This window comes from Camelus bactrianus, chromosome 7 (genome assembly GCF_048773025.1).
Source record: "Camelus bactrianus isolate YW-2024 breed Bactrian camel chromosome 7, ASM4877302v1, whole genome shotgun sequence".
Lineage (NCBI taxonomy): Eukaryota > Metazoa > Chordata > Mammalia > Artiodactyla > Camelidae > Camelus > Camelus bactrianus.
Genome location: NC_133545.1, coordinates 37,788,260 through 37,814,470, shown reverse-complemented (window position 1 = coordinate 37,814,470; position 26,211 = coordinate 37,788,260). Strand labels below are relative to the sequence as shown.

The window sequence follows — 26,211 nt, the reverse complement described above, 5'->3', positions numbered from 1 at the left end:
TCCCACAGCCTACTTAACCTTACAGGGCTATTTGCATTTTAAAAAGAACTTGGCTCCATGTAAATACAACCCTACTCTCCAGAGCTCTCCAGGCAGGAGAGAGTGCAGAAGGTGATACAGGGTCTAGAGGATTGTTAGACTTCCTTGAAGAAGCAACAATAAAAGGGAAGAAAGTTCCCCTTCATTTCTTTTCTTCCAGCTCCTGAAATCTCCTTGCCTTGCTCCTCTGCCTGGATGGAGCTGTGACTCACCCAGGCCTGCAGCGTTCCAGGCTCTGCATTGGACAAATGATTTCCCCACGGTGCTCAGAATTCCATTCACATACAGGTATTGAACCTAAGTGTTTCCTCAAGGACGATTATTCACAACTCCTAATTTAATAAAAAAAAATGAAAGAGAATGTTGCCAACGCCCATGTGCAAGTTTCCTTTCTTTCATCTAGTATTGTGGACTATTGCCCTTGGCAACACATAGCAATCCATACAAACAGAAGGTAGTCTTTTGATTAAGAATAAATTTGATTACCTCTCCAATGCATTTAGTCACTGTTGAGAATTTTTTTTCACTTTGGTTGGGATAAAACTGCAAAAAGTATTCAAGAATACAGAAATAATTAGCCCAAAATAAAACTTAAAATAGTTTATTGAATGCTAACTCTGCCAAGAACGTAGTCTTTTCCATTGATTATTTTATTTACTCCTTCATTAACTCAGGTTAAACTTTATACTGTGGTAACAAATAATCAGGTATTCTCAGAGAGCTGAAAACATAATGGTTATTTTCCACTTGTGCCACATGTTTATTACAGGTTAGCAAGGGGCCCCTGCTTATTGCAGTCACTTAAGGACCCAAGCTGATGGAAACTCCATCTCAGCCATGGAAGGAAATAAAAATGGAGTCAGTATTGCTAAGTGAGAGGTCTAAAGTGGAGCCAAGAGGCCATGGAGGAAGTATGACTTAATGCCTGTTTCAGCCTGGGTGGAATCTGTCCTTTTGACCACCTACTGTCCTAACGAAGGGCACTGGAACATCTTCCAGAACTCAAGATAATTATGGAACCCTTACTCTAACTTGTGACCGCCTATCTACTTATTGGACCCGTATCTCTATCCTAAAACAACTTCTGATTCTTTAGGGCAAATATTTTCTGACTTACATCAATCACAACTGTTGCTAGGCAACTTTAACAACTTTGTGGCTTTTTGTCTTTATAAGCCCCTGATTCTTTCTCTTCCCCAGAACACTCTTTTAGTTTTACACCAATCTGTGTCTCCCAAATTGCAATTCTTAAGACCCCCAAATAAAATTCCTCTCCTCTTTGCAGCCTCGATACCGATCATTGTTCAACACAACACAGGCTTCCATGATATCAGAGTCAGAAGATAGACGGACAGACAGAGAGAACAGTGAACCCTGCACTGGCTCTTACAGCTTCTGCCCAGAAATGACATATATCACTTCTGCTCACAATTCATTGGCCAGTGTAAGTTTAGATCTGATAACCCTGGAGTAGAGAAATATAATTCTCCCTCTGGGAAAGGCTGGGGGATATGGGTGACGTTGGAGAGGAAGAAATACTCCTCTAGCCTTCCAGGTTCTTCTGGCTGTTCTAAAAATTAAAATGACATGAGACAGATTAACAGGAGAAAACCAAACAAAATTTGATAGTATATGTACATGGGAGAGACCCAGGAGAACCGAGTAACTCACCAAAATTTAAGGCGAGAACTCTCACCTTAAACACCATTTTCATCTAAAGATGAAAGATGTTGGGAATAGGGGTTCTAGACTTCAGTGGGTGGAAGACAAGTCACATGGAGATGGAAAAGCAAAACGTTTGGTAAATAAATGTTTGCTGGGCCCTGCAGAGACAGTGGGACAGAGTGGACTCTGATCTCTAAGCCTGCGAGTTCCCCCACCACACTTAGACCACATTCTTTGCAGATATCACTGGCATAATAGCTCTAGTCTGGAAACAGTTCATATATATATATATATATTTTTTTTTAATTGAAGTATAGTCAGTTTACAATGCGTCAGTTTCTCGTGTACAGCACAATGCTTCAGTCACCTGGTCTTTACCTAAATTCTTTAGCCAACTAAGGGGGAGGTAAAAAGAAAGGCTTCCTGAGTCTTCTCTTTCTTAAAATAATCAGCCTACATTAATCTTCACACCAAAGAGATACATTTTTGGGGGGCAAATTTTGCTCCTTTACAGTGAGCAGAACAGTCTCCTGCAATTCCTGCAGCTCTGAATTGGTCTTTATTATCCTTGATTTATAGAGAGGGAAAATGAGTCTCAGAGAAGACAAGTTCACACCATAGTTAAAAGTCCAAAATTTGAAGCCAGATCTGGTTCCAAAACACATGCTCTTTCTACCATATCAGAATTTCCCAAAAGATTTTCTATGAAACATCTAATTAGACAAAAGTCTAATTATGTAGGTTGCTATACAGATAAAAGGGGTCTATCACCAAAAATATTTGCAAAATTAGTGCATATTATATATTATTGTATACAGAGAGGATGTGTTAGCCTATTAAGTTTCTGAGAAGGCTTACAGTTTAAAAAAATCTGTTTAATTCTGCTTAACCTGAATTTTCTAAATGTATTTGACCACAGGACATTACAGCATTACTGCTAATAATACACCATGGAGACAATGGCTCCTAGAACACACCTCAGGAAGGGCTCTGCCACATCATGGTCTCTCCCCAAGGAAGCTGCAGAATAACCTAACAGAAGCACCTCTTTGGGCAGATGAGGCCAAGAGGTAAAATGATCTTACCAAGGTCACACACCCATTAAATGATAGTCAGGACAGGAACCATAGTCTAAGTCTAAGTCAGAACTCCTGGTTGGCTTATTGAGAGGATCATGAAGATGTGAGGATACTTTATAAACTGGAAAGCACTAGTCAAACTTAAGACAGTGTTAATTTACGATGCTAAGCATCACTGAAATATATAAAATACATGAATAAATGAAAAGTCACATGGTGCTCCAGGATAGAAAGACTAAATTTTGTGAAGATGTCAATTCTCCCCCAAATTACTTTTAAAACAATTTTAGTCAAATCTTCAATGTGTTTGTTTTAATTTGAGAAAATAATTCAAGAACTCATTTGAAAAAAGTAAGCAAACCTAAGAGATCTGAATATAAATGCTAATAAGGAAGAGGGATATTTCTCTGTCAGTTATTAATAAATATAAATCTGCATTAAGCAAAACATTTCTGAATTAGCACAGTAGTTGATAGATTAATAATAACAAAGTTTGCCCTAAAGATAAAATTATAGTTCAAATATAAACTTAACACTACAAAGACACTACAAAAATTAGTAAGAAGGAATGAATATTTTGGCAGTAAGACCGGTGGGTGGGTGGGTGATGATTCTTACCTCATGTAAAGTTGTAAAATCTATTTTAGTTGGATTTTGGAACTACGTTTTTACAAAACAGCTAGAAAAAGTATAATTATCAGACTGATTTGAGGATAAGCCAGGACTTTCTAAGTCTAAAAATAAAAATTCAAAGGGAAACAAAAATCTGAGAATAGTATATTCGATAAAAATAAATATATATAGTATTTTTATGTATATAAAGTTATAACATTACATATAGACTATGTAATAATTACATTACCAATATAACATGATTTAAACATCCTTAATGTATAAAGAGCTCTTAGAAGAAAAAAGGTATTTCTAACAAAAAAAAAATGGGCAAAGAAAATAAGAAATTTAGATTAAATGCAGAGTTAAAAGAATGTATAAAAAGGGTTATTTACTAGTGGTCTGAATAATAAAAACTTAACAATGAAATATAATATGCAACATATCAAATTGATAATGATTAAAGAAAAATGGTACATAAAGCATGTAACAGTCTTGTAGACTCTTGGTGGGACAGTAAATCAAGACAACTAACCCAATTTTTCTAGAGAGTAATCTGGTAATATACAACTAAATAATATATTTGCACTATGACTTAGAAGGTCTGTTTGCAGGATTAAACCTTAAGAATACTAAAGAAATATTCAAGAAATCTTTACACATAGTCATATATGTATTAGGTTGTTTTATTCAGTACGTATCTGACAGTAGAAGAGTAAAATTGAGACAGAATCATAGGATGGAGTATTAAGAAATATTATGCACCTATATTAATTATTGTTCCTCATTCAATGCTAGAGGTTTTTTTTTAAATACAATAAGCTGCCTATATAATATATTCCAAGTTTTATAGGCATATAAATATCTACATGTAGATATATACCCAGAAAATACGGAGAGGAATATACCAAAAATGGGAAAGTAAGAAATTCTCTCTGGAAGGTGGGTTTCTATCTTTGTACTTTTAAAATATTTTACTAAACCTTTAACAGTGAGCATATATTATATTTATTATCAGAAACAACAGAATAATAATGTAAAATACAGCATGCAATGTCTCAAATATATTTTGCATGTTGTACTTCCATGAGAGCAAATGAAAAGACCTATTTCTTCTGCATAGAAATATAAAGGGAGGTTCAAAAAGGCACTTGAGAGCAGACACCTTTGTGATTGCAAAGTAGGCCGAATGGGAGAAGAGGAGGTTCCAGATAATGCACTGGCCCCCAAGGATCACATGTTGAAGGGTCTGAGGACCTGCCAGAGTCTCCCTAGTAAGGAAATGTGTGGAGAGGGGTGTGATCTTTGAATAATGAAGGTTATGCACTTCCAGAGCCCCAGCAGAATTAAGGGATTTAGTGGGGGCAATGCAGTGATTCTCCCATTTCATTTCTTTCTCCCCTTTCTCCTATTGCTCCCCTTAGAATTTTTTCCCACTCCAACCCCCAATAGATATCTTAATAGTGATTTCTGAATTAAGCATGCAACCTGTGCATTATCTATTCCTTTAAAAATCCATTGTCCAACTGTGTTATTTTTCTGTTATCATTGGGATAGGCTGAACCATAAACTGCACTTGGATTTCCCTGTCAAGCAGAGAATTGTAGGAAGAGGATTAGACAGAGGCAGCCATCAGGCTTAGAGGACCAGCCTGGCCCAGGGGACTGGCCCCCGCTGGGGTAGCCAGGGCTCCTGAGCACACTCCCAAGGTGATGCGGCCAACTCCATCGAAATCCAAGAGGCTCAGGTGGAGTGGGAGTGATGCTTGGAATCAGGCAGGTGCCTGTATCTTTGGCTAGGCCCCCAAGTGACGGGTGAGAGATGGAGGAACTAGCGTTCAACCCTGGGCTAGGGAGGCTTGCAAGACTCAGACAGCATGTAGGGGACCAGAAATGCAGGCAAGAGAATGAGAGGACAACGGAAACCAAGGCAGATGACCAGCTGCCACTGGGTGTACACTAACTCTTCAGCCTTTTCAACTCTGCAGACCAATCCAACTCAGATGCACAGAAACTGAAGCTGCCAGGAGTAGCAATTTAGGACGGTCTCCCTGGAATCCCCACACTGAGCTCCTCTCATGCCCCTTTCCCCTGCCTGCTCTCATCCACCATGACGTTCAGCTCCGTACCCTGGCCTCACATCTGCTTCTGCTCTTCCGCTTGCTAGCTTCCCCGGTTTATTCTAGCTACTTTATTTTCAGCCTCCTGGGCGAACTGTAAATTACAGATTGCAGACATCACGGTCTGAGCTGGGAAAAGCCCTCAGAGGGAAAGTGCCTCCGATACTTTCCCCTGTTCAGTAGTTCCTCCAAAATAAAAAACAAAGTCCCACAGGCTTGTTTTTTTAATTATGTGGGTCATGAGGAAAAATAATTTCTTGATATTTTTATTACATAGTAATTTACTTTGGTTTCGATGACATTTTAGAGATTTGGGCCAAACTTATCCAAATGTTAGTTTTCTACATTTCAAGAGTCTAGAGCTCAAATAGCAATTTAAATGTTAATCTCAGATGTTGGTACATAGAAGACATGTCATTCATTTGTTCAACAAAAATTAATGTCTCCCTGGGCTTGGAGCCCAGTGCGTTTTCAGATGATTTCTAGCATCTGTGGTCTGATATACTAGGGGAATTCAGATGGAACCCCATAATTTAATTGACTCAAAGCTTCCAGGACACCCTATTTGTGATTAATCTGGAGGTCCTTTTGAGATTCAAAAATCAATCACAAGATAGGATTCACACTAAATGAATACAGGACACTGGCATTTTTGTTGAGATCCAAGGATCCACTAGTAACAGATCCAAGGATTCACTAGTAACAGAAAACTCAGTCAGTTATGCAAATGCAGCTCCTGATCTGCACGGAAACCTGACAGAAATGAGAACAATTGGGCTGTGGAAAGTTAACATTGCTAATTAAATATAAAGTATGACTCATGGTAGTAACAATAAAATACCCTAGACCAAGAACTAACCTTTTCTGGTCAGAGTAGAAACAGCTGATGCAGTTATTCAGTGTGTCCTGGAGGCTAAACTAAGACATTAGGTGGTGAGTTGCTCTCCTGTTCAGCCCCAGTTTGAAGGAGCTAAAGCTGTATTCTGTCACCCATGATGATGGTGTTGCGAGGGAGGGCAAATTAATTCAGTTAATGAAGACAGTTGGAGAATATTCAAGACGGAGAGGAATCTTTCCTTTTGGTAGCAAATTCTTTAACTCAGGACAAAGACCCAGAGTGGACTCTCTCCACTTTTGAAAGAGTTGGTGTTTAGGACACAGGTCCAATTTCTCATTATCAGCCTATCTCTGCTCTGTGACCACATGATGTTCATGGATGGCCCCTATCTGTCCTTATTAACCTACAAGTTTCCAGTCTGCCATTACTCCTACTGTTGCTAAGCAACCTACTTGTTTGCATGGCTACTTCTACTCATTTTCAGACTCAACCCAGGTATTAATTCCTCTAGGATGTGCCTTTTGACCAGCCATGACCAGCTCTTCCTCAAGTTCTACTTTATGTCTCTTATTTGGGATTCTACAACATCTCCATTACAGTAGTTCACCTTGAAAATTTTTGTTTACATGTATGCCTCCACCATCAGACAAGGAGCCCCTGGTCTTAGCCTTCTTTCTGTGGTCCTATGTAACTTCTATGAAACTATGGTTGCCAAAGTATGTTGCACTTTGCTGCTAGATTCTCAATAAGGGTTTGCTGAGCTTAATTATGCAGAATGCAAACCAGTATAATCATGTTCACAGCAAGATGATTTCAAGGAGAATTTCCCACTTCTGGCCTGAGTATCATTTCTACACCAACGTATAGGCCTATGCTAAGGCTCTCCCCTCAGGGTAAATGACTTCCCCCTTTTATATACTGCATGAGAGTTCACAGATTGACTCTTAGTGCTCGACAATTTGGGTTCACCTTGGCAACCTCAACAGATCCAGGCTATGACAATACCTCCCATCCCACACAGGATCTCCTATTCTTCATGCAGGAGGCCCCCCTGCTAGCTTGTCCCACCATCCCCTCGTCAGAGGGTGCAACCTGCATCCCTGTTCTAGACCCCTGTTAAAATGATATGAAAAGCCTTACAAAAGTGTAAGACTGGAATTGACATTCACACTTATGTGTAGCTTTATGTAAATTTCTAATTTTTTGAAATAGTAATTAATAAAAAATCTTGCTGTATATTTTTTTCACAATTGAGTATTAGGAATGAAGGCTATCCTGGAAGTAATCCAAGATAGAATTCCCACAGCTCTATGTAAAACAGCTAGGAAAGATGAATGCAGATTGGTGGTTGTGATGACAATAATTTCACTGCGTTTTCAAGAGTGTCTCCAAGCTGGGTTACTGGGAGGGTGGTTAAAATGCAGGTTTTCAAAAAGGGCATCATCAGGAGGAGGTGGGGAGGAGAAGCCAAGGTGGGCACTCCTGAGCAAGCCCAGTCCTACCTCCATGCCTCCTGGCTGACCGCCTTACTGCTTGTTAACCACCTGGCAGTGCTTCTGAAGCAGCAAGTAGGGTGAGACACAAGTTAAAAACTGAGACTCCTGAATGAGAAGTTTCCAACTGTTCAGAAATGGTCACTGCCCAGGGGTCTACAGATCCTCTTAATGCCTCTCATCCCCCAAGTCTAATTAAGCAACTTCGGGAGCCCAAAGCTTTGCAGTCTGTTCCTAACTGTCTCACTTTAAATTGTGTGCTCCCTGTGTTACAGAGTGATTCACCCTCAATGGAATTAGACATTTTCAGATCTCTGCTTTTGATATTTCCAACCCACGTAGGCAAATTAATGAGGCTTGGAGCTGGCCTCAGAGCCTGGGTGCTGTGAATGGCAGGTGACACACGGGTCTCAGTGACAGGACAGCAAATCTGCTTTGCCTGCTCGCTGAGAACTGAGGCTGAATCATAACCTTTCTGAGACTTCATTTCCTCCCTTGGGAAGCGTGATATATTTGTTCCTTCCTGTGTTTGAGAGATTCATCTTCAACATCACAGAAATAACAAGAATCATAAAGTGAACCATGAAAATGTAAAGGGTACAGAAAGCTCTATGATCGCTGGGGCAGATGATACAGCTGCATTTTGTGTGATATTTATGACTTCTGTAGTGTGGAAGCCACACATTACTCCCAAGTCCATCCATCCAAACACAGACTGAGTATTGACTTTACTCTAAGTCTTGGGGAAGACAGTCATGAAACCAGCTCCAGAAACCCAGCTTCCAACAAGTTTTGGGTCAGAGGGAAAATGAAGATCTGTTTCCCAGTTGATAATTGAAAGTAAATGAGGCAACTATGCTATCTCTGGCCCAAAATTCGAGCAGAAAACCACTACAGAAATCTGAGTGTGGACTTTTCAAGCAAAGCCACGTTCATATTCCAGCTGCATCGCTTATGCTCCAGGTATCCCAGGTAGCAACTTCTCTGAACTCCACTTCCTTACCTATAAGATTGAGGACAGTGCCATTTCATTGGTCAGGCTGTGATGCTTGGCACATGACAGTCACCAACAGCATTTATTGAGTACCTATTATACATCACAAACTAAGTCAGTCAGGAGCTAGATTCATGTGATTTGATCAAATTATGTTAGTTCATTCCCATTCACCATGTGACTGTTAAAGATAACTTAGAGTGTTGTTTGTTTTTGTTTTGTTTGTTTTCAGTTTCCAGGACTCCACTGGAAAAGAGGATTATTATTCCTTAGATTTGAGTAAATCATCTCTTCCTCTCTAGACAAGTCTGACATACCTAGTTTCAACTAGCGTCATCCAACTAAATGCCTTGTATTTCCTAAGATGATCTGCATTTCAAGTAACCTTTTCTGGAAAACTTATAAGTATCCTTGCCCTTGTCATCAACCATATATCCATCCAACAGATATTTAATAAGCACTTTCTATGGGGAAGATAAAATGCCAGTCCGGAGTGGTGAGCCAGACGTAATGTCTGGCCCCCTGGAAATCGTTTTGACTCTGGACTCCTATCCCATGGAGTCATATCCCAGCTCTCAGCCCCATAGCAGCGCCTGCATGGTCAAGAGAACACTGCAACTCATCCCTTTCAATCCCAGGTTGTAATTTTCTGATCTGCAAGGAGCTAACGTCATTGCGTGACCTCATTAACTTGAGATTGAAAACCAATTAGTCATGAGCTGATAGCTATGTAACTGAGTTGAAAACACTCTAGTCTTTAGTCACTGAAAAATTCCAAATTCACCTATTCTGCTCAATATTGAGAATCTGGTTTGAATGTTTGCCTCACATGACCACTAGGGGGCATTTAATCCCCAACTATAATCTGAAATCCGTCTGAGACTGGTGGTGTGACACACCATTAGTACCTGTGGGGAAGGGGCGCAGGTGGAGTGCCTGTTAGGCTCCGGTGAAACTCCAACAAACTGGAACTGAAAATAGGATGAACAGAGTGAATTCAAGCATCATTCTGAAAAGGTAGTAAATTATTTATAATCACTCCTCAAATCTGTACGTAGCCCACAAAACCAAGAGAGAATTCGCCAATTCTTATTGCCTGTGAACTATGCATCCAGCACTGAGCTAGAAATCTCCATTTTCATCATCATAACTAACCATTACATTCTGAGGCATATTTTATTTTCATCTTCATTTTATAAATGAGAAAACAGGCTCAGAGAGGTTATCATTTACTGATGTATTACACATCTAGCAAGTAATAAAGAATCCGATTCAAAGTCAAGCTGGGTTGAAAGCCTACCAAATTTTCTACCAAACTGCTCACCTCTGTGATGCTCAAATGCCTCTGAAGTTGTTTCTCCAATGCACATTTTCCAATTTTCCAAATTTCACAATATCTGAAATCTTCATATTACCTTGGGATGTGTGTGTGTTTGTTCAGGTGCATGTGCGTGCATGGGTTAAGAATGCTATGAGTAAAATGATATTACAACTACGTAACTGTTTTCATACTTAATGACCTTTGTACAACTTGATGAAACAGGATTTAATTTCGGCTGGGTATAATTTATGCAATCTACATGTTTTAATACCCTTTGTAGCACCAGTACTTTATACTGTAGACAATTAATTGATATAGAATGAATTAACAAATAAACGTGGATCTTAGAAAGCAACAATAGAGAATTTTCTCCATCTGTAAATTTCCTGAAGCCAATGAGTTAAGGTGAGATTGTCTTCCAGTAGAAAACTCCAAAGCAGAAGAAGCAGACCTAATTTCACAGGATTTGCTCAACCCACCCCACAGACATCATCTAACTCCAAGGAGAAGAGACACTGATCTGTTTACAGAGCGCCCTGGGTGGACCAGCCCAAAGCACAGTTACTGGAAGCTCCTAAGAAAAGGCTCAGCCAAGCCAGCATCGACTGCACCAGCCCTCCTGACACCTGACCTGATACATCTAACCAGGATAATTTGATTTGCAGTGTTTGTCACTCTGTGCTCCCAGCAGAGCAGATCTGAACCCCAAACCTACTTAGAAGAGATTCGATGGCTAGGTTGTGATTGTGCAGGACAAAGATGAAAAAAGCAGCTACTCCATGCCCACTGGTAGGCCCACTAGAGAAACTTGATTTCTGGAAATCAGCATTGTCACCAATGCACCTCATGAAAAGCAAATCATTGATCCACTTCAGTATTGCTTTTCTGGAAATGCGGCCTGACTGTACTCACCGCAGGCAGTTAGTCATGTATTGAAAGGGGACATGGAGAGAGGTATATTCTCGAAAAAAATTGACTTCTAGCTCAAAATTACCCTGGGTTCACTTTCTAATTCTCATCCAAAAGGTCTTCAGAGTGTAATTTTAGTTGAAAAAAAATTTTTGTGTCAAAAGTAGAAAATTGAGGAGATTGACACCCTCCTGCTGGAAGGTTGGAGGGACCTCTGTAGGGTGCAGATGGTAAGGTGGAGAGCAGATAAGCTGCCTGAGGGCAGGGCAGGCAGGCTCACTTATTCTCTCTGTAAACTAAGAGTCTCTCTGGAGAATCAGGGATGGGGGCCGACCCCCAGGGAATCCCAGAACAGAAGGACTCAGTCCAGAACCTGGGGCTGAGGCAGATTTCTGTGGGAAGTTCACCAAACGTCACAGACTTCAAGGAGGAGACTGGTGGCCAGCTGTTTTCTCCCAGCTAAATGGATGTGGGCAGCCGGGCAGGCCCCAGGATGGTGCAGGTGAAGACAGGGATCTCAGCGAGGAAAACAGTTCTGTATCCACTGCCTTCCTGACACCCTCCCATTCCCTGCAGAGTACCACACCTCCTCCTTTGTTTGCTTCCAGACACAGCTCTCTCCCCTCTCTCCATAGAGATCTGAATTTCTGATCTGACAAACATCACAAGCACTCTAACTTTTCCCTTCCTTCTTCCTCTGAGGCTGAAAGACTTCAGCAGAGATTGACTTAGTACAGGTTGAGTTGGAAATAAATTACCCTCCACCCCCACCCAAGCTGAGAAAATTTACTGGATGTGATACAGTGTTTTGTAATTCAAAAAAAAAAAAAGGAATTACTTTAAGGCATTGAAATGCTTCTCCCTAGGAAACAGATTTCCTAAGAGAAACAGGAGAAAATCTTGGAAAATCTCTCATTTGCATTCTCAGCAGGGCTGGAAAGGACTACGCAGACCCCTACCTGCCACACCACCTGCTCTAGGGGCTCCTTGATCTCTTTTGAACCATGAATACCCCCAGGACACCATCCTCTTCCCTGACAGCACACTAGGTTAGGACCATGTCCCAGTACGTATACAGATGCCTCATGTAGCGCCCGCATCATCTATCAGCACCTAGTGTCTACGAGACCTCCTGCTAAGAGAGAATTCCAATCCTAGTTTCTTAGGTTGGTCCTCAAGTTGCTCTGCAGTTTTAAAACGTAGGTCCTCCAAGTTCAGACCACTTATTTATGTCCTACCACCTACACACCACTTGCTGAATGGGGAACATCAGTCTGGTACTTAAAGCCTTCCCCTGCTGTACCTGCTCCTGACAGCACTGTTGTCCATGGGTCTCAAAGGAGAGAATTCCCTTAGAAAAATTCATTCCCTCACTCCATACAGAATAGCCCTTTTCATAATGATTACTTTCCATTCATGATGATTTTTCCGTGCCACCCAGATCTTGTGCTAGAGAAATGAATGAGTCATCCAGAAAAGTGTGACCCTTCTCATCCGAAAAGGACCAGAGAAAGAGTATATGGCCTGATACTGAGCAAAGAAGACTCTGCCCTCCAAAAGGGAGATGATGTAAGCATGCTGGAGGTGAGGTATCTGCCACCTGTGCCCTTCAAAGCAGCAGAGGTCATCAACCCTGTGGTCCTCCCCCTCCAGTTGTGCACCTACCCTCCCCCTAGCACCACCCCAATGCCTATCCTCCCTGACTTCCACCATTCTGCAGCTCTAAGGCCCTAACTTCCATCAGGGCCTCAGGAACCCATTTGTAAATCTGAGATGGAGAACTTTAATATCAGCTTGATATATATTTGCTATGGATGTGTGTGTGTGTTTGTGTGTGTACATACTTCTAAGGTATAATTCAAAGGACTGGAAGGATATACAATGTAATCAAAATGATGTTTACTTTCTGAGAGAGGGGAAAAGATGGAGGATGGAAGCCAGAGTGGATTTGAGTTTTATCTGAGTTGTTTTCAAAGAAGAAAGTATTGGTCTGTTATTGTATGATTTAAAATTAATTTAGTATAAGAAAAAGTGCTGCCATGATGTCTCAGGTACTCAGGGAGGGTGTCAGTCAGGGTTCTTCACAGAAAACAGAACCAACAGAAAGATGGTAGATTGACCGATCGATCGATAGATAATATTATATTATATTGAAAGAGAGAGAGACTTATTTTAGGAAATCTGTTCACATGATTGTGGGGGCTGGCAAGTCTGAGATCCTTAAAGGAGGGTAGCAGGCTGGAAACTCAGGCACAATTTCTGTGTTCTCCAAGGATTTCTTGAGGAAGAATTCCTTCTTTGGAAAACCTCAGCTTTTGCTCTTAAGACTCTCAACTCACTGGATGAGATCCACCCAATTTATAGGGGGTAAACTGCTTTATTTAAGGTCGAGTGATGGCAGATGTAACCCCATCTACGAAGTGCCTTCACAGCAACCATCATACACCATGGTTTGACAGAACCACCGAGTGCAGAGCCTGGCCGGATCCACACATACCATTTTACCATCACAAGGGGTTTCTCCAGGTTCTTCCTATCATCTCCTCCAAACAGCAGAAGCACTCTGAATTCCAGTCTTAGACGTGTGCATCTTACCAGGATTCTGCCCAAACCTTCTGGGCTGAAGTCCCTTGGCTTCCAGTTTTGGACTCGCCGCTGGATCCCCTTGGCTTCATATTCACCCACCGCCCAGCCCTGCCCCAGCCCTGCGTCCAGCCTATCCCAGTGCCCTGGGCCTCTGCTTATTTTGGGCTATGGACTTGAAACATATGAAAAGCTCCATTTGAAGAAATCATGGAAAATTTTTTATGGAGGGCTTGGCATTTTCAATGAATAGCATTCCTGCTTTTTTTTTTTTTTTTTCATTTTACTAATTCTATGTTATTCAGTGGAACTTTAATATTATAAAATTCTGTCAAAGGAAAAAGAGTAAGATAACCCATAATCACACTCCCCTAAAATAACCACTCTTAATATTTTAGTATACTTCAGTCTTTTTCTTACATGTATAATTTTGCGGAGTTGTAATCACCCCCAATATACAATTTTATCATGTTTTCCCACTTACCATTATATTATAAGCACTTTTAATGTTGCCACCTAATTGTCATGCCTGTCATTGTTAATAGCTACATAATAGCTCAGTGAATTGAAGTGCTTTATTTACTTAAGTATCCTGTTATCTTTAAACAATTTCCAATTTCCTCTTACAATGAATATGCACATCTTTGGGATTATAGTGTTCTTTTTCACACCTTGAATTCTTTCCTATAAATTTAAAATGGCTCGGTCAAAGAATTCCACATATACTGTTTTTGTCTCGACATACATTTCCAAATTGACTTTTTTAAAGGTTGCATCAGTTTACACTGCTGCTGGTGTAAATAAGGACCATTGTGTCTTTGTTCTCTTGAAAGTCGAGCTTCACAGGTGGGGACAGGAGACCAACACCAAAGCCTGAGACTTGCATTCTGTAAAAGCACACTGGTCCTCACTGGTACATTGGTTTTGTATTGCTTTGTTTCTCACAGACAGAGCAGTTGATAACCCTGTGGGTCCTCTTTGTTTTCACCATTGTTGGAAATGCCATCGTGCTGTTCTCTACATGGAGGAGGAAGAGGAAGTCAAGAATGACCTTCTTCGTGACTCACCTGGCCATCGCAGGTAAGTAACTGCAGGTGCGAGAGGAATACGCTGGGTGCAAAATTCCTCTGGCTCCTAGCTTTCAATTATTTTACCAACAGAATCGGTGTACTGTCAGTCTAAAACTCAACTGCAAATTTGGGAGTAATTTCTATAGGGTTATAAAACCCAAATTTGAATTTCTCTTCCAGCAAATATAGCATATTTAAATTTTTACAAGATTCCAATATAAAAATAACTCTCTATACAACAAACTTGAAAATACCATTATCAGTGCTACCAAAGGGTTCTGTAGGCTTCCACTTTCCCTATACACAGTAGCCTCCATAGTTCACTAAGGTGATAATACCATATCATACCATATTATGAGCTTAAAGAATATATCCCAGTCTCTATTCAATAATAAATGTGAAGTCTCAAGGACTTTGCGTATTTCAGTCTGTGAGCACTGCTTTTGAAATGTGAGTGATGTGTTACACCCCTGCTGGGCATAGTATAAGGATCATACCCTGGATTAAGATGGTTAAATGTGGATTTGGAGACTGGCTAGTACCATTGAAGAGTGAATACATCATACCTAGACAGGGCATGATGAAATATTCTCAAATTTAAAAATGATCTGTGAAAGAAATACCCCCACATAGAAGAGTAGAGTCCAAATGGGTAGGGCTCATGTTCAAAAGGAAAACAGTACCAAGGAGAGAGTTTTATTCCACAGGCCAGAGAAGAGAGTGGGCAGATGGAATTCCCAGAGGGTCTAGCCCAAGACAGCCATGGAGTCCTGAGCTCTGGGAACAAGATAATTGTCATATGAGGTTAACTTGAATCTGACTATAGGGCAAATTCAAAAAAAAGAAAAAAATTGTAAGTGTTAAGTGCTAACAAGGAGCAATGGTTGATGACTATTAGAAAGGGCTATTAGAGGGAACCTTAATTCAAAAACACACATGCACCCCAATATTAACAGCAGCACTATTTAAAATAGTTAAGACATGGAAACAACCTAAATGTCCATTGACAGATGACTGGATAAAGAAGTTGTGGTATGTTTATACAATGGAATACTACTCAGCCATAAAAAGAAATATGCCATTTGCAGCAACATGGATGAAACTGGAGATTGTCATTCTAAGTGAAGTAAGCCAGAAAGAGAAAGAAAAATACCACATGATATCACTCTTACATGGAATCTAAAAAAAAAGACAAACAAACTTATTTACAAAACAGAAACAGACTCACAGAATAGAAAACAAACTTATGGTTACCAGTGGGGGGAAGTGGGTAGGAAGCAATAAATTGGGAGTTCTAGATTTGCAGGTACTGACTAATATACATAAAATAGATAAACAACAAGTTTATACTATATAGCACAGGGAGCTATATTCAATATCTTATAGTCACCTATGGTAAAAAAAAGAATATGAAAATGAATATATATATGTTTCTATATGACTGAAGTATTATGCTATATGCCAGAAATTGATACAACACTGTAAACTGACTGTACTTCAATAAAAAAAAAAATTTTAAAGAAAAAAGGAAGGGCTGTTAGGTACATTTCAACCTGTGCTGTGCTCTCAGTTGCAGTAATGGCAGCAGAAGGTTCTTGGGAGTTTAGTCTTGAGCCACAATATATGAAAAATATGACACATTAACTTCCAAAAGAACCTTAGCCTTTCATTGTTGGTAGCTTGAAATCCCCACCCCCCCTTAACAAAGTGTAGGAGGCCCATTTGCTTGAGCTGGGCTACTGTGGCCAGGGTGAAAAACAAGAGCACTACTGAGATATATAGAGATGGTAAAAGGAGCCTGAGTCACAGAAGTGGGACTTGTGATGGAAGGAAACTCCTTCAGTCTTTCCCCATTTTTCACTCCTAGGATTGTAGCCATAAAGGGTAATTAGGATTATTTAGCAAATACTAAGAGGAAGAAATCCCTGGATTAGGGTGTAGTAATTTACTTTTTTTATTAATTTTTTTTCAAGTACAGTGTTGTAACCCACATTCTTTGGAACCATGTGTTCTTTCAGAGTGAAAGAATTCAGAGGTGGCAAGGATATCAGCTTAGAAGTTAAAGTGTTGTCCAGAATAATCAATAAATGAATAATGGCAATTTTACTATCTGTTGTCAAAGAGAAAAGTTGTGTTTTCTATTTGAATCCATAGTCTGCTGTATCAATCTGGACTTAATTTCTCATGAATGTTCTAGATAGTCTATATTTTATTTGTTTATTCCCTCGAGGAAAAAAATTTAAGGAGTCAGATCAGGAGCATTTCACGTGAAGAATTCTTGGAGAGAGAAGCTTTGCTTAGGGTCTGAAGTTGGCCTAACTTCTTATGTAAGATGTTAAAATTTCCTTCATAGATCTTTCACCATGATCTCAGATCCTTCACTGAGGGAGTTGAGAATACATATGCACATATATAAAGTTTACTCAGGTAATAACTAAAGGATCCTGTCCTTTGAGATAATTTATATAAATTTGATTTGAGTCCCCTACCCTATGTTCATGTCCTCCTCAAGATTTTTTCAAATTTTTTGGACTTAACTTTTTACTCATCACTTCTGGGTTTTGCTTCCTAACTCTGCTGAACTCTTCCTCTCGTTTCACAGGCATCTCAGTTTCCCTAATCTTTTTTTTTGAGGGGTTGAGGAAGTGGCCAATGTCACCGAACACAAATTTCACCCATTTCAGACTTTCCTACTTCAAATCCTTTTGGGGAGGCATGAGGAATTTATATAAAGGCAGACAATGTTAGTGGTTCCAAGTTTTGGAAAGGGCCAGATTTGGCAACATTTTCAGTTTTCTATTTTATTCAACATCCCAAGTGGATATATGATCTTTTAACACATCTATTCTTCTATCACCTACTGTACAAAATTACTCTTTAAAATACACAAAAATGTTCACAAACTCACCTCTTTGGATGGATATTTTGCTTTGCCAGTATTTTAGGTTATTCAGATTTGGGTTTGACTCTCAGCAATTCTACTTCCTAGCTCTGTGGCTTCTGGAAAGTGATTTATTTTCTCTGATTATCAGTTTCCTAATCCAAAAAGTAAAGATACCTCTCAGAGTTGTGGAGAGGATTGAATGAGATAATAGTTATGAAGTACCTAAGACAGTGTAATGCGCATAGTAATTGTTCAATAAATGCTAGATGTTAATGCTACCACCATAGTTGTTCCATTCATTGAAATAAAATGAATGAAATGATTAATTTTGAATCCTTTGAGTCACTTGCTAAAGAGTGAGTCTTCCAAAAGGCCTGAAGTTCACTGCAGCCCTCAACTAATTTATTCTTTTATTCAAGACAATGTACTTTGCTCCTTTGTGTCTTTGACTCTCCGGTGTTGCCTTGAAGGATGACCAGATTCTTTCATATAAACATATTTTTAAATCATCAGATTCAACTGACATCATCAGTGACACACATATGCTCTTCTGATGGAGAAAAATAAGCTCTAACTGTTATTGTTGGATAAGGCAATATTAATGCCCTTCATTAAAAAATATTTTCCATCATGACTCACCTCCTGAGAACAGCCTCCTACTTACATACCTTTATCCTTGAGTGACTCTTTGAGGAACATTTTGATTTCCATTTGGTTTCTTACTCATTTTGTTGGTGAATCAACTGGAATTAGATTCAGCTGCATATCTATAAAATCCAGATAATGGTAGCTTAGGTTTACAAGGATTTATTTTTACTGTATGTAAAGAATTCCGGAGATAGGCAGTCTAGGGCTCGTATTGTGTTTCCTTATCATTGGGGACCCAACCTCCTCTATATCTCCACTCTATTAAAGGATTTTCATCCTGATGGTTGGCTCATGGTATGGATGGCTCTTGGTTCAAGATGGCTGCTAGAACTCCTGCCATTACTCCCCAATTCTAGTCAGCAGAAAAGAAGAGTGGAGGAAGGACAAGAGGGGCCCATACCAGGTATTCATCCTCTAAACTGGCATTCTTGGAACTCCCACCCATTAGTTTTTGCTTGCATTTCATTTGCCATCTCTAATGAAGAAAGAGCTGGTGAATGTTTTTATTTGTTTATTGTTAACCCACTGGCCAGAATAAAATCAGGTTTCTTTTTCTAAGGAAGAATGAGAGAGTAGAGGTAAGTCGCAGTCTCTGGCGTAGCTGGTCTTCCGTTCTTTAGCTTCCTTTGAGAATGCAGAAGTTTACACAGCGAATCTGTTTGACCACCCACTCCCCTGCTTTGAAGATGCTTCCTCCAGAGTGTCATTCTGTCTTTTCCTGACCTTTTATCTTGGCGGGCCAGCACTTTGCACGTTGTCCAAACATGCAGTGACCCATTGGATGACTGTCTCATTAAGTATTAAACTCCTATTGTTGACTATTTATATCCCCACTCCCCAGTCTTTGGCTATTACCAGCAATCCTGCAATGAATAGTCTCACAATTACATCTTGTGAGAATTCTTTATTATTTACTTAAGAAAGTTTATAGAAGTGAACTTACTGCATCAAAGGAAGACACTTTTTTGACTTTCATAATTGGTCGATGTTCTTTTAGGTCACCCAGGACAAAAAGATGATGGAAAATGTCATAGGACAAATGCTCTAGAAGACATCAACACAGATCCACATTAAGTCTTGTTTAAAAAGGACCCTGAAACCCAAAGTTTGTTTTCTATGTCTGAGAAAACAAACTCATGGTTACCTAGGGGGAAAGGGGACGAGGAGGGATAAATAAGGAGTTTGGGATTAAACATATACACACTACTATATTTAAAATAGATAAACAACAAGGACCTACTGTATAGCACACAGAACTATATCTAATACCTTGTAATAACTTATAATGAAAAAGAATCTGAAAAAGAATATATATATAGCTAAATCACTTTGCTTTATACCTGAAACTAACACAGCATTGTAAATCAACTGTAGTTCAATTTAAAAAAAAAAAAAAAAGGACCTTGAAAACAAAAGCTTTATTGGCTTGCAATAGTTACAGAAACTATGACCAGTTCTTTGAGCACAAGGATTCCTTGTTCATCTCTTAATGTTCAGCCTGCACCCACTCAAGTATAATTGGCTTATTTTAAAAAAGAGCATTTTCTTCTATCCTAGCTAGTGTATCAGAGAAGAAGTCACACCTAATTTGTCTTTTTTTCCCCACAGTAACTATAGCAGCGCTCATGTATTTATGAAAACAAAGCACACATCATCAGACATTTGAATGGAAGAATTGTCTTAATTTTGCATCTGTATATTTTAACTCACTTCCTTCTTCTCCATATTTCTGACCCCTTCAAAAAAAAAATCTTACCTAATTCTTCTTTAGACCTTCCATTAGGAATTTTGACTTTAGGTTTAGTCTTGAGAATGGAAAGAACCAGAAGACCTTGAAACTGCTATTTTGGCACATTCTGCAATTTTTAGCACTTTCATTTTGACCATTTTCTGGATGACTTTAATGCCTGTTTATATTTTATGAGCTAAAGTGCCAATTAAAATTTATTAGTCATTTATCATCTTCAAGACTGACTTGTCTCTTTTTATTCAAATGCAATAAAGAAGGGGAGCTAATGAGAGTAACTCCCATTGAATGTTCAACCAAGGAAAGATAGAAAACATTTTTTGGCACATATTCAAATAACTTTCTTCTTCTGATAGGACCAAATCTTCTCATATTGGTGGAAATTAGCTTTGTCTCAAAGCACTTCCTGGAGAGCAATTTATTAATAAACTAAGGAATGTGCCACCCTCAAAACCTTCCTGTTAATTATCTGACAGCAGGGAAAATTGAGAGGTTCAGCAAGGGAGATGAGACCAGGAAGAGTGAGGTGTTCAAAGCCTTACATGAAGTTCACTATCACTTTCCAATGCTGATTTCATCCACTTTTTCCCTGGGTTTTTGAGTTGCATACTCTGTTCATTTATTTTAATTCTGTACATTCAATTATTTTTTTATTTTTTTCAGCTATATTGAGATAAAATTGATGTAGACTGTGTATAAGCTTAACGCACACAAAGTAATGATATATGTATATATTACAAAATGATTATTGCAATCCAAATTGATTATTGCAAGACTGAATTTTTTCTGAATTCATAAACCTTATGAGATAATTCTTACTGTTTTTATTTTCCAAATATTTTAGTATTGAATTTATTTCCTCTTTCACACAATAACCATTTAGTAGTTTTGAGCTATTTTTATTTTTAATTTCTAGATGAGTTTATTTTTCTTTAACATTTTATAATTCACATTTCATTTTATTGTTTTGCAGTCAAAGGATAGTTTTAGAAGGATTCCTGTTCTTTGGAATTTACTAAAACTATCTTTGAGGTATAACATGTAATCATTTGTTTTGAAAAGTACTTAATGTATACTAGAAAATAGGACCTAATAATTAAAGTTGTGGAAATAAAAAAAAAAAGAGCACCCAAATGAGAAAAAGCAATGGCTGTTTATTTAGAGCTTGCTATAGCAAGGAAGTCAGCCACTTATTTGTGTTGGCAGAGACTTAAATGTAGGCAGAGGAGTGGAAAAGCCTTATAATGGCAAAAAAGGGAAGACTTCAGCTGTGCCCTGATTGGAGGCTGTTGGCTTGGGAAGCTGTAGGCAGGCTACTCAGAAGCACAGCGTCCTCTGTGATTGGTTAGCATTGCATGTTTGGCTTTCTCTGGTTGGTCCTACGTGGGAAGCAGAGTCAGCTATTAACTAGGGAAGCTGTCAGTCATTAATCAAGTGCTGGCTATTTGGGGCAGATCATTACAGCAGTTACTGTTTGGCTTTCAGGACTAGTTGCTGCAGATAGTAAGTTGGCTTCCTAAGCTAGTTGCTACAGGTTGTGGAGCAGAGTTCCATTGTCCATATGTATATGGTCTCCCAATGTATTCTTTGCACTTACCTTTCTGAATTTTCCCTTATTAATTAATAAATCAAATTTCCTCTATTTGCATATATGTATGTCATGCTTATTTGATACGTCATGGGTGACTAAAAGTGTTGTCAAAAACTTTCATGCTTTCTCTCATTTTTTCCTAATATTTTTTATCAATATTTATTTATACATTTTGTTATTTGGTTCCTAAAGGCTCATGACTAATATATCTTTTTTTTTAACATTTTTTATTGATTTATAATCATTTTACAATGTTGTGTCAATTTCCACTGTTCCTCACAATTTTTCAGTCATACATGGACATATACACACTCATTGTCACATTTTTTTCTCTGTTAGTTACCATAACGTTTTGTGTATATTTCCCTGTGCTATACAGTATAATCTTGTTTATCTATTCTACAATTTTGAAATCCCAGTCTATCCCTTCCCACCCTCCACCCCCCTGGCAACCATAAGTCTGTATTCTCTGTCTATGATTCTATTTCTGTTCTGTATTTACGCTTTGTTTTTGTTTGTTTGTTTGTTTGTTTGTTTTTTAGATTCCACATATGAGCGATCTCATATGGTATTTTTCTTTCTCTTTCTGGCTTACTTCACTTAGAATGACATTCTCCAGGAGCATCCATGTTGCTGCAAATGGCGTTATGTTGTCGGTTTTTATGGCTGAGTACTATTCCATTGTATAAATATACCACATCTTCTTTATCCAGTCACCTGTTGATGGACATTTAGGCTGTTTCCATGTTTTGGCTATTGTAAATAGTGCTGCTATGAACATTGGGGTGCAGGTGTCATCCTGAAGTAGATTTCCTTCTGGATACAAGCCCAGGAGTGGGATTCCTGGGTCATATGGTAAGTCTATTCCTAGTCTTCTGAGGAATCTCCACACTGTTTTCCATAGTGGCTGCACCAAACTGCATTCCCACCAGCAGTGTAGGAGGGTTCCCCTTTCTCCACAGCCTCTCCAGCATTTGTCATTTGTGGACTTTTGAATGACGGCCATTCTGACTGGTGTGAGGTGATACCTCATTGTAGTTTTATTTGCATTTCTCTGATAATTAGTGATACTGAGCATTTTTTCATGTGCCTTTTGATCATTTGTATGTCTTCCTTGGAGAACTGCTTGTTTAGGTCTTCTGCCCATTTTTGGATTGGGCTGTTTATTTTTTTCTTATTGAGTCGTATGAGCTGCTTATATATTCTGGAGATCAAGCCTTTGTCGGTTTCATTTGCAAAAATTTTCTCCCATTCCGTAGGCTGTCTTCTTGTTTTACTTACGGTTTCCTTTGCTGTGCAGAAGCTTGTAAGTTTCACTAGGTCCCATTTGTTTATTCTTGCTTTTATTTCTTCTACGAGAAAATTTTTGAAATGTATGTCAGATAATGTTTTGCCTATGTTTTCCTCTAGGAGGTTTATTGTATCTTGTCTTATGTTTAAGTCTTTGATCCATTTTGAGTTGATTTTTGTATATGGTGTAAGGGAGTGTTCTAGCTTCATTGTTTTACATGCTGCTGTCCAGTTTTCCCAACACCATTTACTGAAGAGACTGTCTTTATTCCATTGTATATTCTTGCCTCCTTTGTCGAAGATTAGTTGACCAAAAGTTTGTGGGTTCTTTTCTGGGCTCTCTATTCTGTTCCATTGGTTTAAATGTCTGTTTTTGTACCAGTCATGCTGTCTTGATGACTGCAGCTCTATAGTATTGTCTGAAGTCTGGGAGAGTTATTCCTCCAGCCTCTTTCTTTCTCTTCAGTAATGCTTTGGCAATTCTAGGTCTTTGATGGTTCCATATAAATTTTTATTATGATTTGTTCTAGTTCTGTGAAATATGTCCTGGGTAATTGGATAGGGATTGCATTAAATCTGTAGAGTGCCTTGGGCAGTGTGACCATTTTAACAATATTGATTCTTCCAATCCAAGAGCATGGGATATCTTTCCATTTTTTAAAGTCTTCTTTAATTTTCTTCATCAATGGTTTATTGTTCTCTGTGTATAATTCTTTCACCTCCTTGGTTAGTTTCATTCCCAGATATTTTATTACTTTGGGTGCTATTTTAAAGGGGATTGTTTCTTTACTTTCTTTTTCTGTTGATTCATCATTAGTGTAAAGAAATGCAACTGATTTTTGAACGTTAATTTTGTAACCTGCTACCTTGCTGAATTCTTCAATCAGCTCTAGTAGTTTTTGTGTGGACCTTTTAGGATTTTCTATATATAGTAACATGTCATCGGCATATAGTGACACTTTTACCTCTTCTTTTCCAATTTGGATCCCTTTTATTTCTCTCTCTTGCCTGATTGCTGTAGCTAGGACTTCCAGGACTATGTTGAATAGGAGTGGTGATAGTGGGCATCCTTGTCTTGTCCCAGATTTTAGTGGGAAGCTTTTGAGTTTTTCACCATTGAGTACTATGCTGGCCTGGCTGTAGGTTTGTCATATATAGCTTTTATTATGTTGAGATATGTTCCCTCTATACCCACTTTGGCAAGAGTTTTTATCATAAATGGGTGTTGAATTTTATAATATATCTTTAATATAGTTTTAAGTGGTTAATATTATACACATGCACACACACAATCCTTCTGGTTTCACGTATCAATTTGCTTAAATTTTACTTATGGGATATTAATATTAAATAAATCTATTTACTTTCTATTGCATTTGTTTTCTAAGCAGTCGATTAAGCATTTTAATAAAGTCTCATTTAAAAATATATTTATTGCGTTTGTCTTCTGCTTTGTGACTATACTTGCAGTAGTTATCAACAAGTATTTCTATGTTGGGATGTTTCAGTGCTCACCAGCGTTGGCTTCCCCATTCTTGGCTTCTTTATTTTGACAGAGCTTCTAGTTTTCTGGAGTACTTTGAGTAACAACTTTTCCCCTTTCAGGATGGGTTCAGCAGTCTCAAGCACCTGGCATTAATGAAAAAAACTTTCTCTTGCTCTTCCAACAATGACTATATATGTGGAAATCTTGAATTCACAACTCAAATCGCCATAGGTGTTGTTCCATTGACTCCTGGCATTTCATGTTACAAAAGAGGTGTAAAGTCAGCCTGGAATTTCTTCCTTTATAGCTTATCAATTTTTTTATTTTGTTTCTATACTTTTTTTTTCTTAGAGGAGTCATACTTTTGCCTGGTTATATCTATTTATTGATCTGTTAGATCATTTCTGCTTTTGGTCTGCAGATTAAAGTGATTTCTTAGCTCATTTTACATACATCTGAATATTGATTATCTTCTGTTTGTTCGGGTGTGATGTTCCAGAACACTAACTACCCACATGTAACTCTGGTCCTTCTCTCCCATCATTTAGATATCTTGGTCTTATTCTTCTACATTTGGAAAAAATATTAAAACTTTTTCTAATCATTGATTTAATTTTGATTAGCAGTGTTAACTCTACTTTTTAATGTTCCTAAAGCATATTAAAAGTTGCTTTCCCTATGAGCAGTTTCAAAACATTCATTCTTTATATTATCTAGTGCCTTTCTATTGCCATCAGCTTCTCAGTATTTCTCTTTTCACAACTTACCTAATGTCTTATTATCTCATTGTTCACCTTTTATGCCATAATGTCAGTTTTTCTAAAATGTAACAAGAACGCAAAACACACTGCTTAATATTTAAGGTACGTTTCCTGAACTAAAGGGATTTTTTGAATGTACATTTTTTTTCCTGACTCTTGTGTGCTCTTTTCTGCTTAATGTTATAAAAGCTCTCTACGCTATGACTCACTCAACCCACCAAAAGTTGCTTAGTTGGCTAATGTGTGAATAAATGTGCATGCCTTTATCTAGATTATTCCTACAGTGGCTGCACAATACCATCATTGTTTCCTGCTCTGAGAAGAGATGGTCTATGTTTGTAAAGAAATCAGTTTCTCTTGAGCAGGAAAAGAAAGTATTGTCCTATCACTATAGGAATAATTTAACTAAAAGGAATGGACTCTTATCCTAGGAAAGCTTTTTTCTCCTTTAGAGAAATTGGATTTTTTTGTTGTTGTTCCTCTCTTTGCTCCACCAGTAGCACACGTGTGACCCGTGAAGTGCACTTAACCTAAGATGTTGTTTTCTCATCTCTGAAATGAAGGGGTTCTCTGGATGATCTTAAGAGACCAGAAGGGATCCGGTTCTAACAGTCCTGTGCTTCTAAGTAGAAATTTCCAGTTGTAGAAATTGAGGGGAATTTTTACATCTTCGGATGTCTGCTAACTAAACAACTTTTGTTATAATGAGAACAGGTCACCTTTATGAATTAGCTCTGTTGCTTAATAATGGTGGTTTCTGGCTCCTGGTCCACACAGAAGGAATGTGGCCAATGGAATGTAATAATAATAGTAACAGTATAAGGTTGACTCACTCCTCTGTTGTTTTCTGCATCACTGGGCTTCCCAGATCAACACACTACAATTCCTTTTGTGGCTTATTCATTCCTTCCTTCCTTCATCACTCAACAAATCTTATTAAGCACTCACTATGGTGAGGTTTGGGTCTAGGTACTAAGGTCACAGTGGTTATAAGTTATATTTGAAACAATAAAGCAACAAAGGGAACAATCTGCTTTGGTCATGCAAAGTTCATTGGCAGAATAAGCCTTGGGCTTGATTTG

General features: G+C 38.5%; 1 protein-coding gene across 4 annotated transcripts in view; it reads left to right on the top strand.

Moving 5' to 3' along the window:
• NPSR1 (neuropeptide S receptor 1) overlaps positions 1-26,211 on the top strand; it is a 136,452-nt gene that overhangs the window by 13,533 nt on the left and 96,708 nt on the right. For all 4 annotated transcript variants that reach the window (XM_010955386.3, XM_045516950.2, XM_010955384.3 and 1 more), the window contains exon 2: positions 14,600-14,732. In XM_010955386.3, coding sequence (XP_010953688.1) covers positions 14,600-14,732 — 133 coding nt within the window. The remainder of the gene's footprint in view (positions 1-14,599; positions 14,733-26,211) is intronic.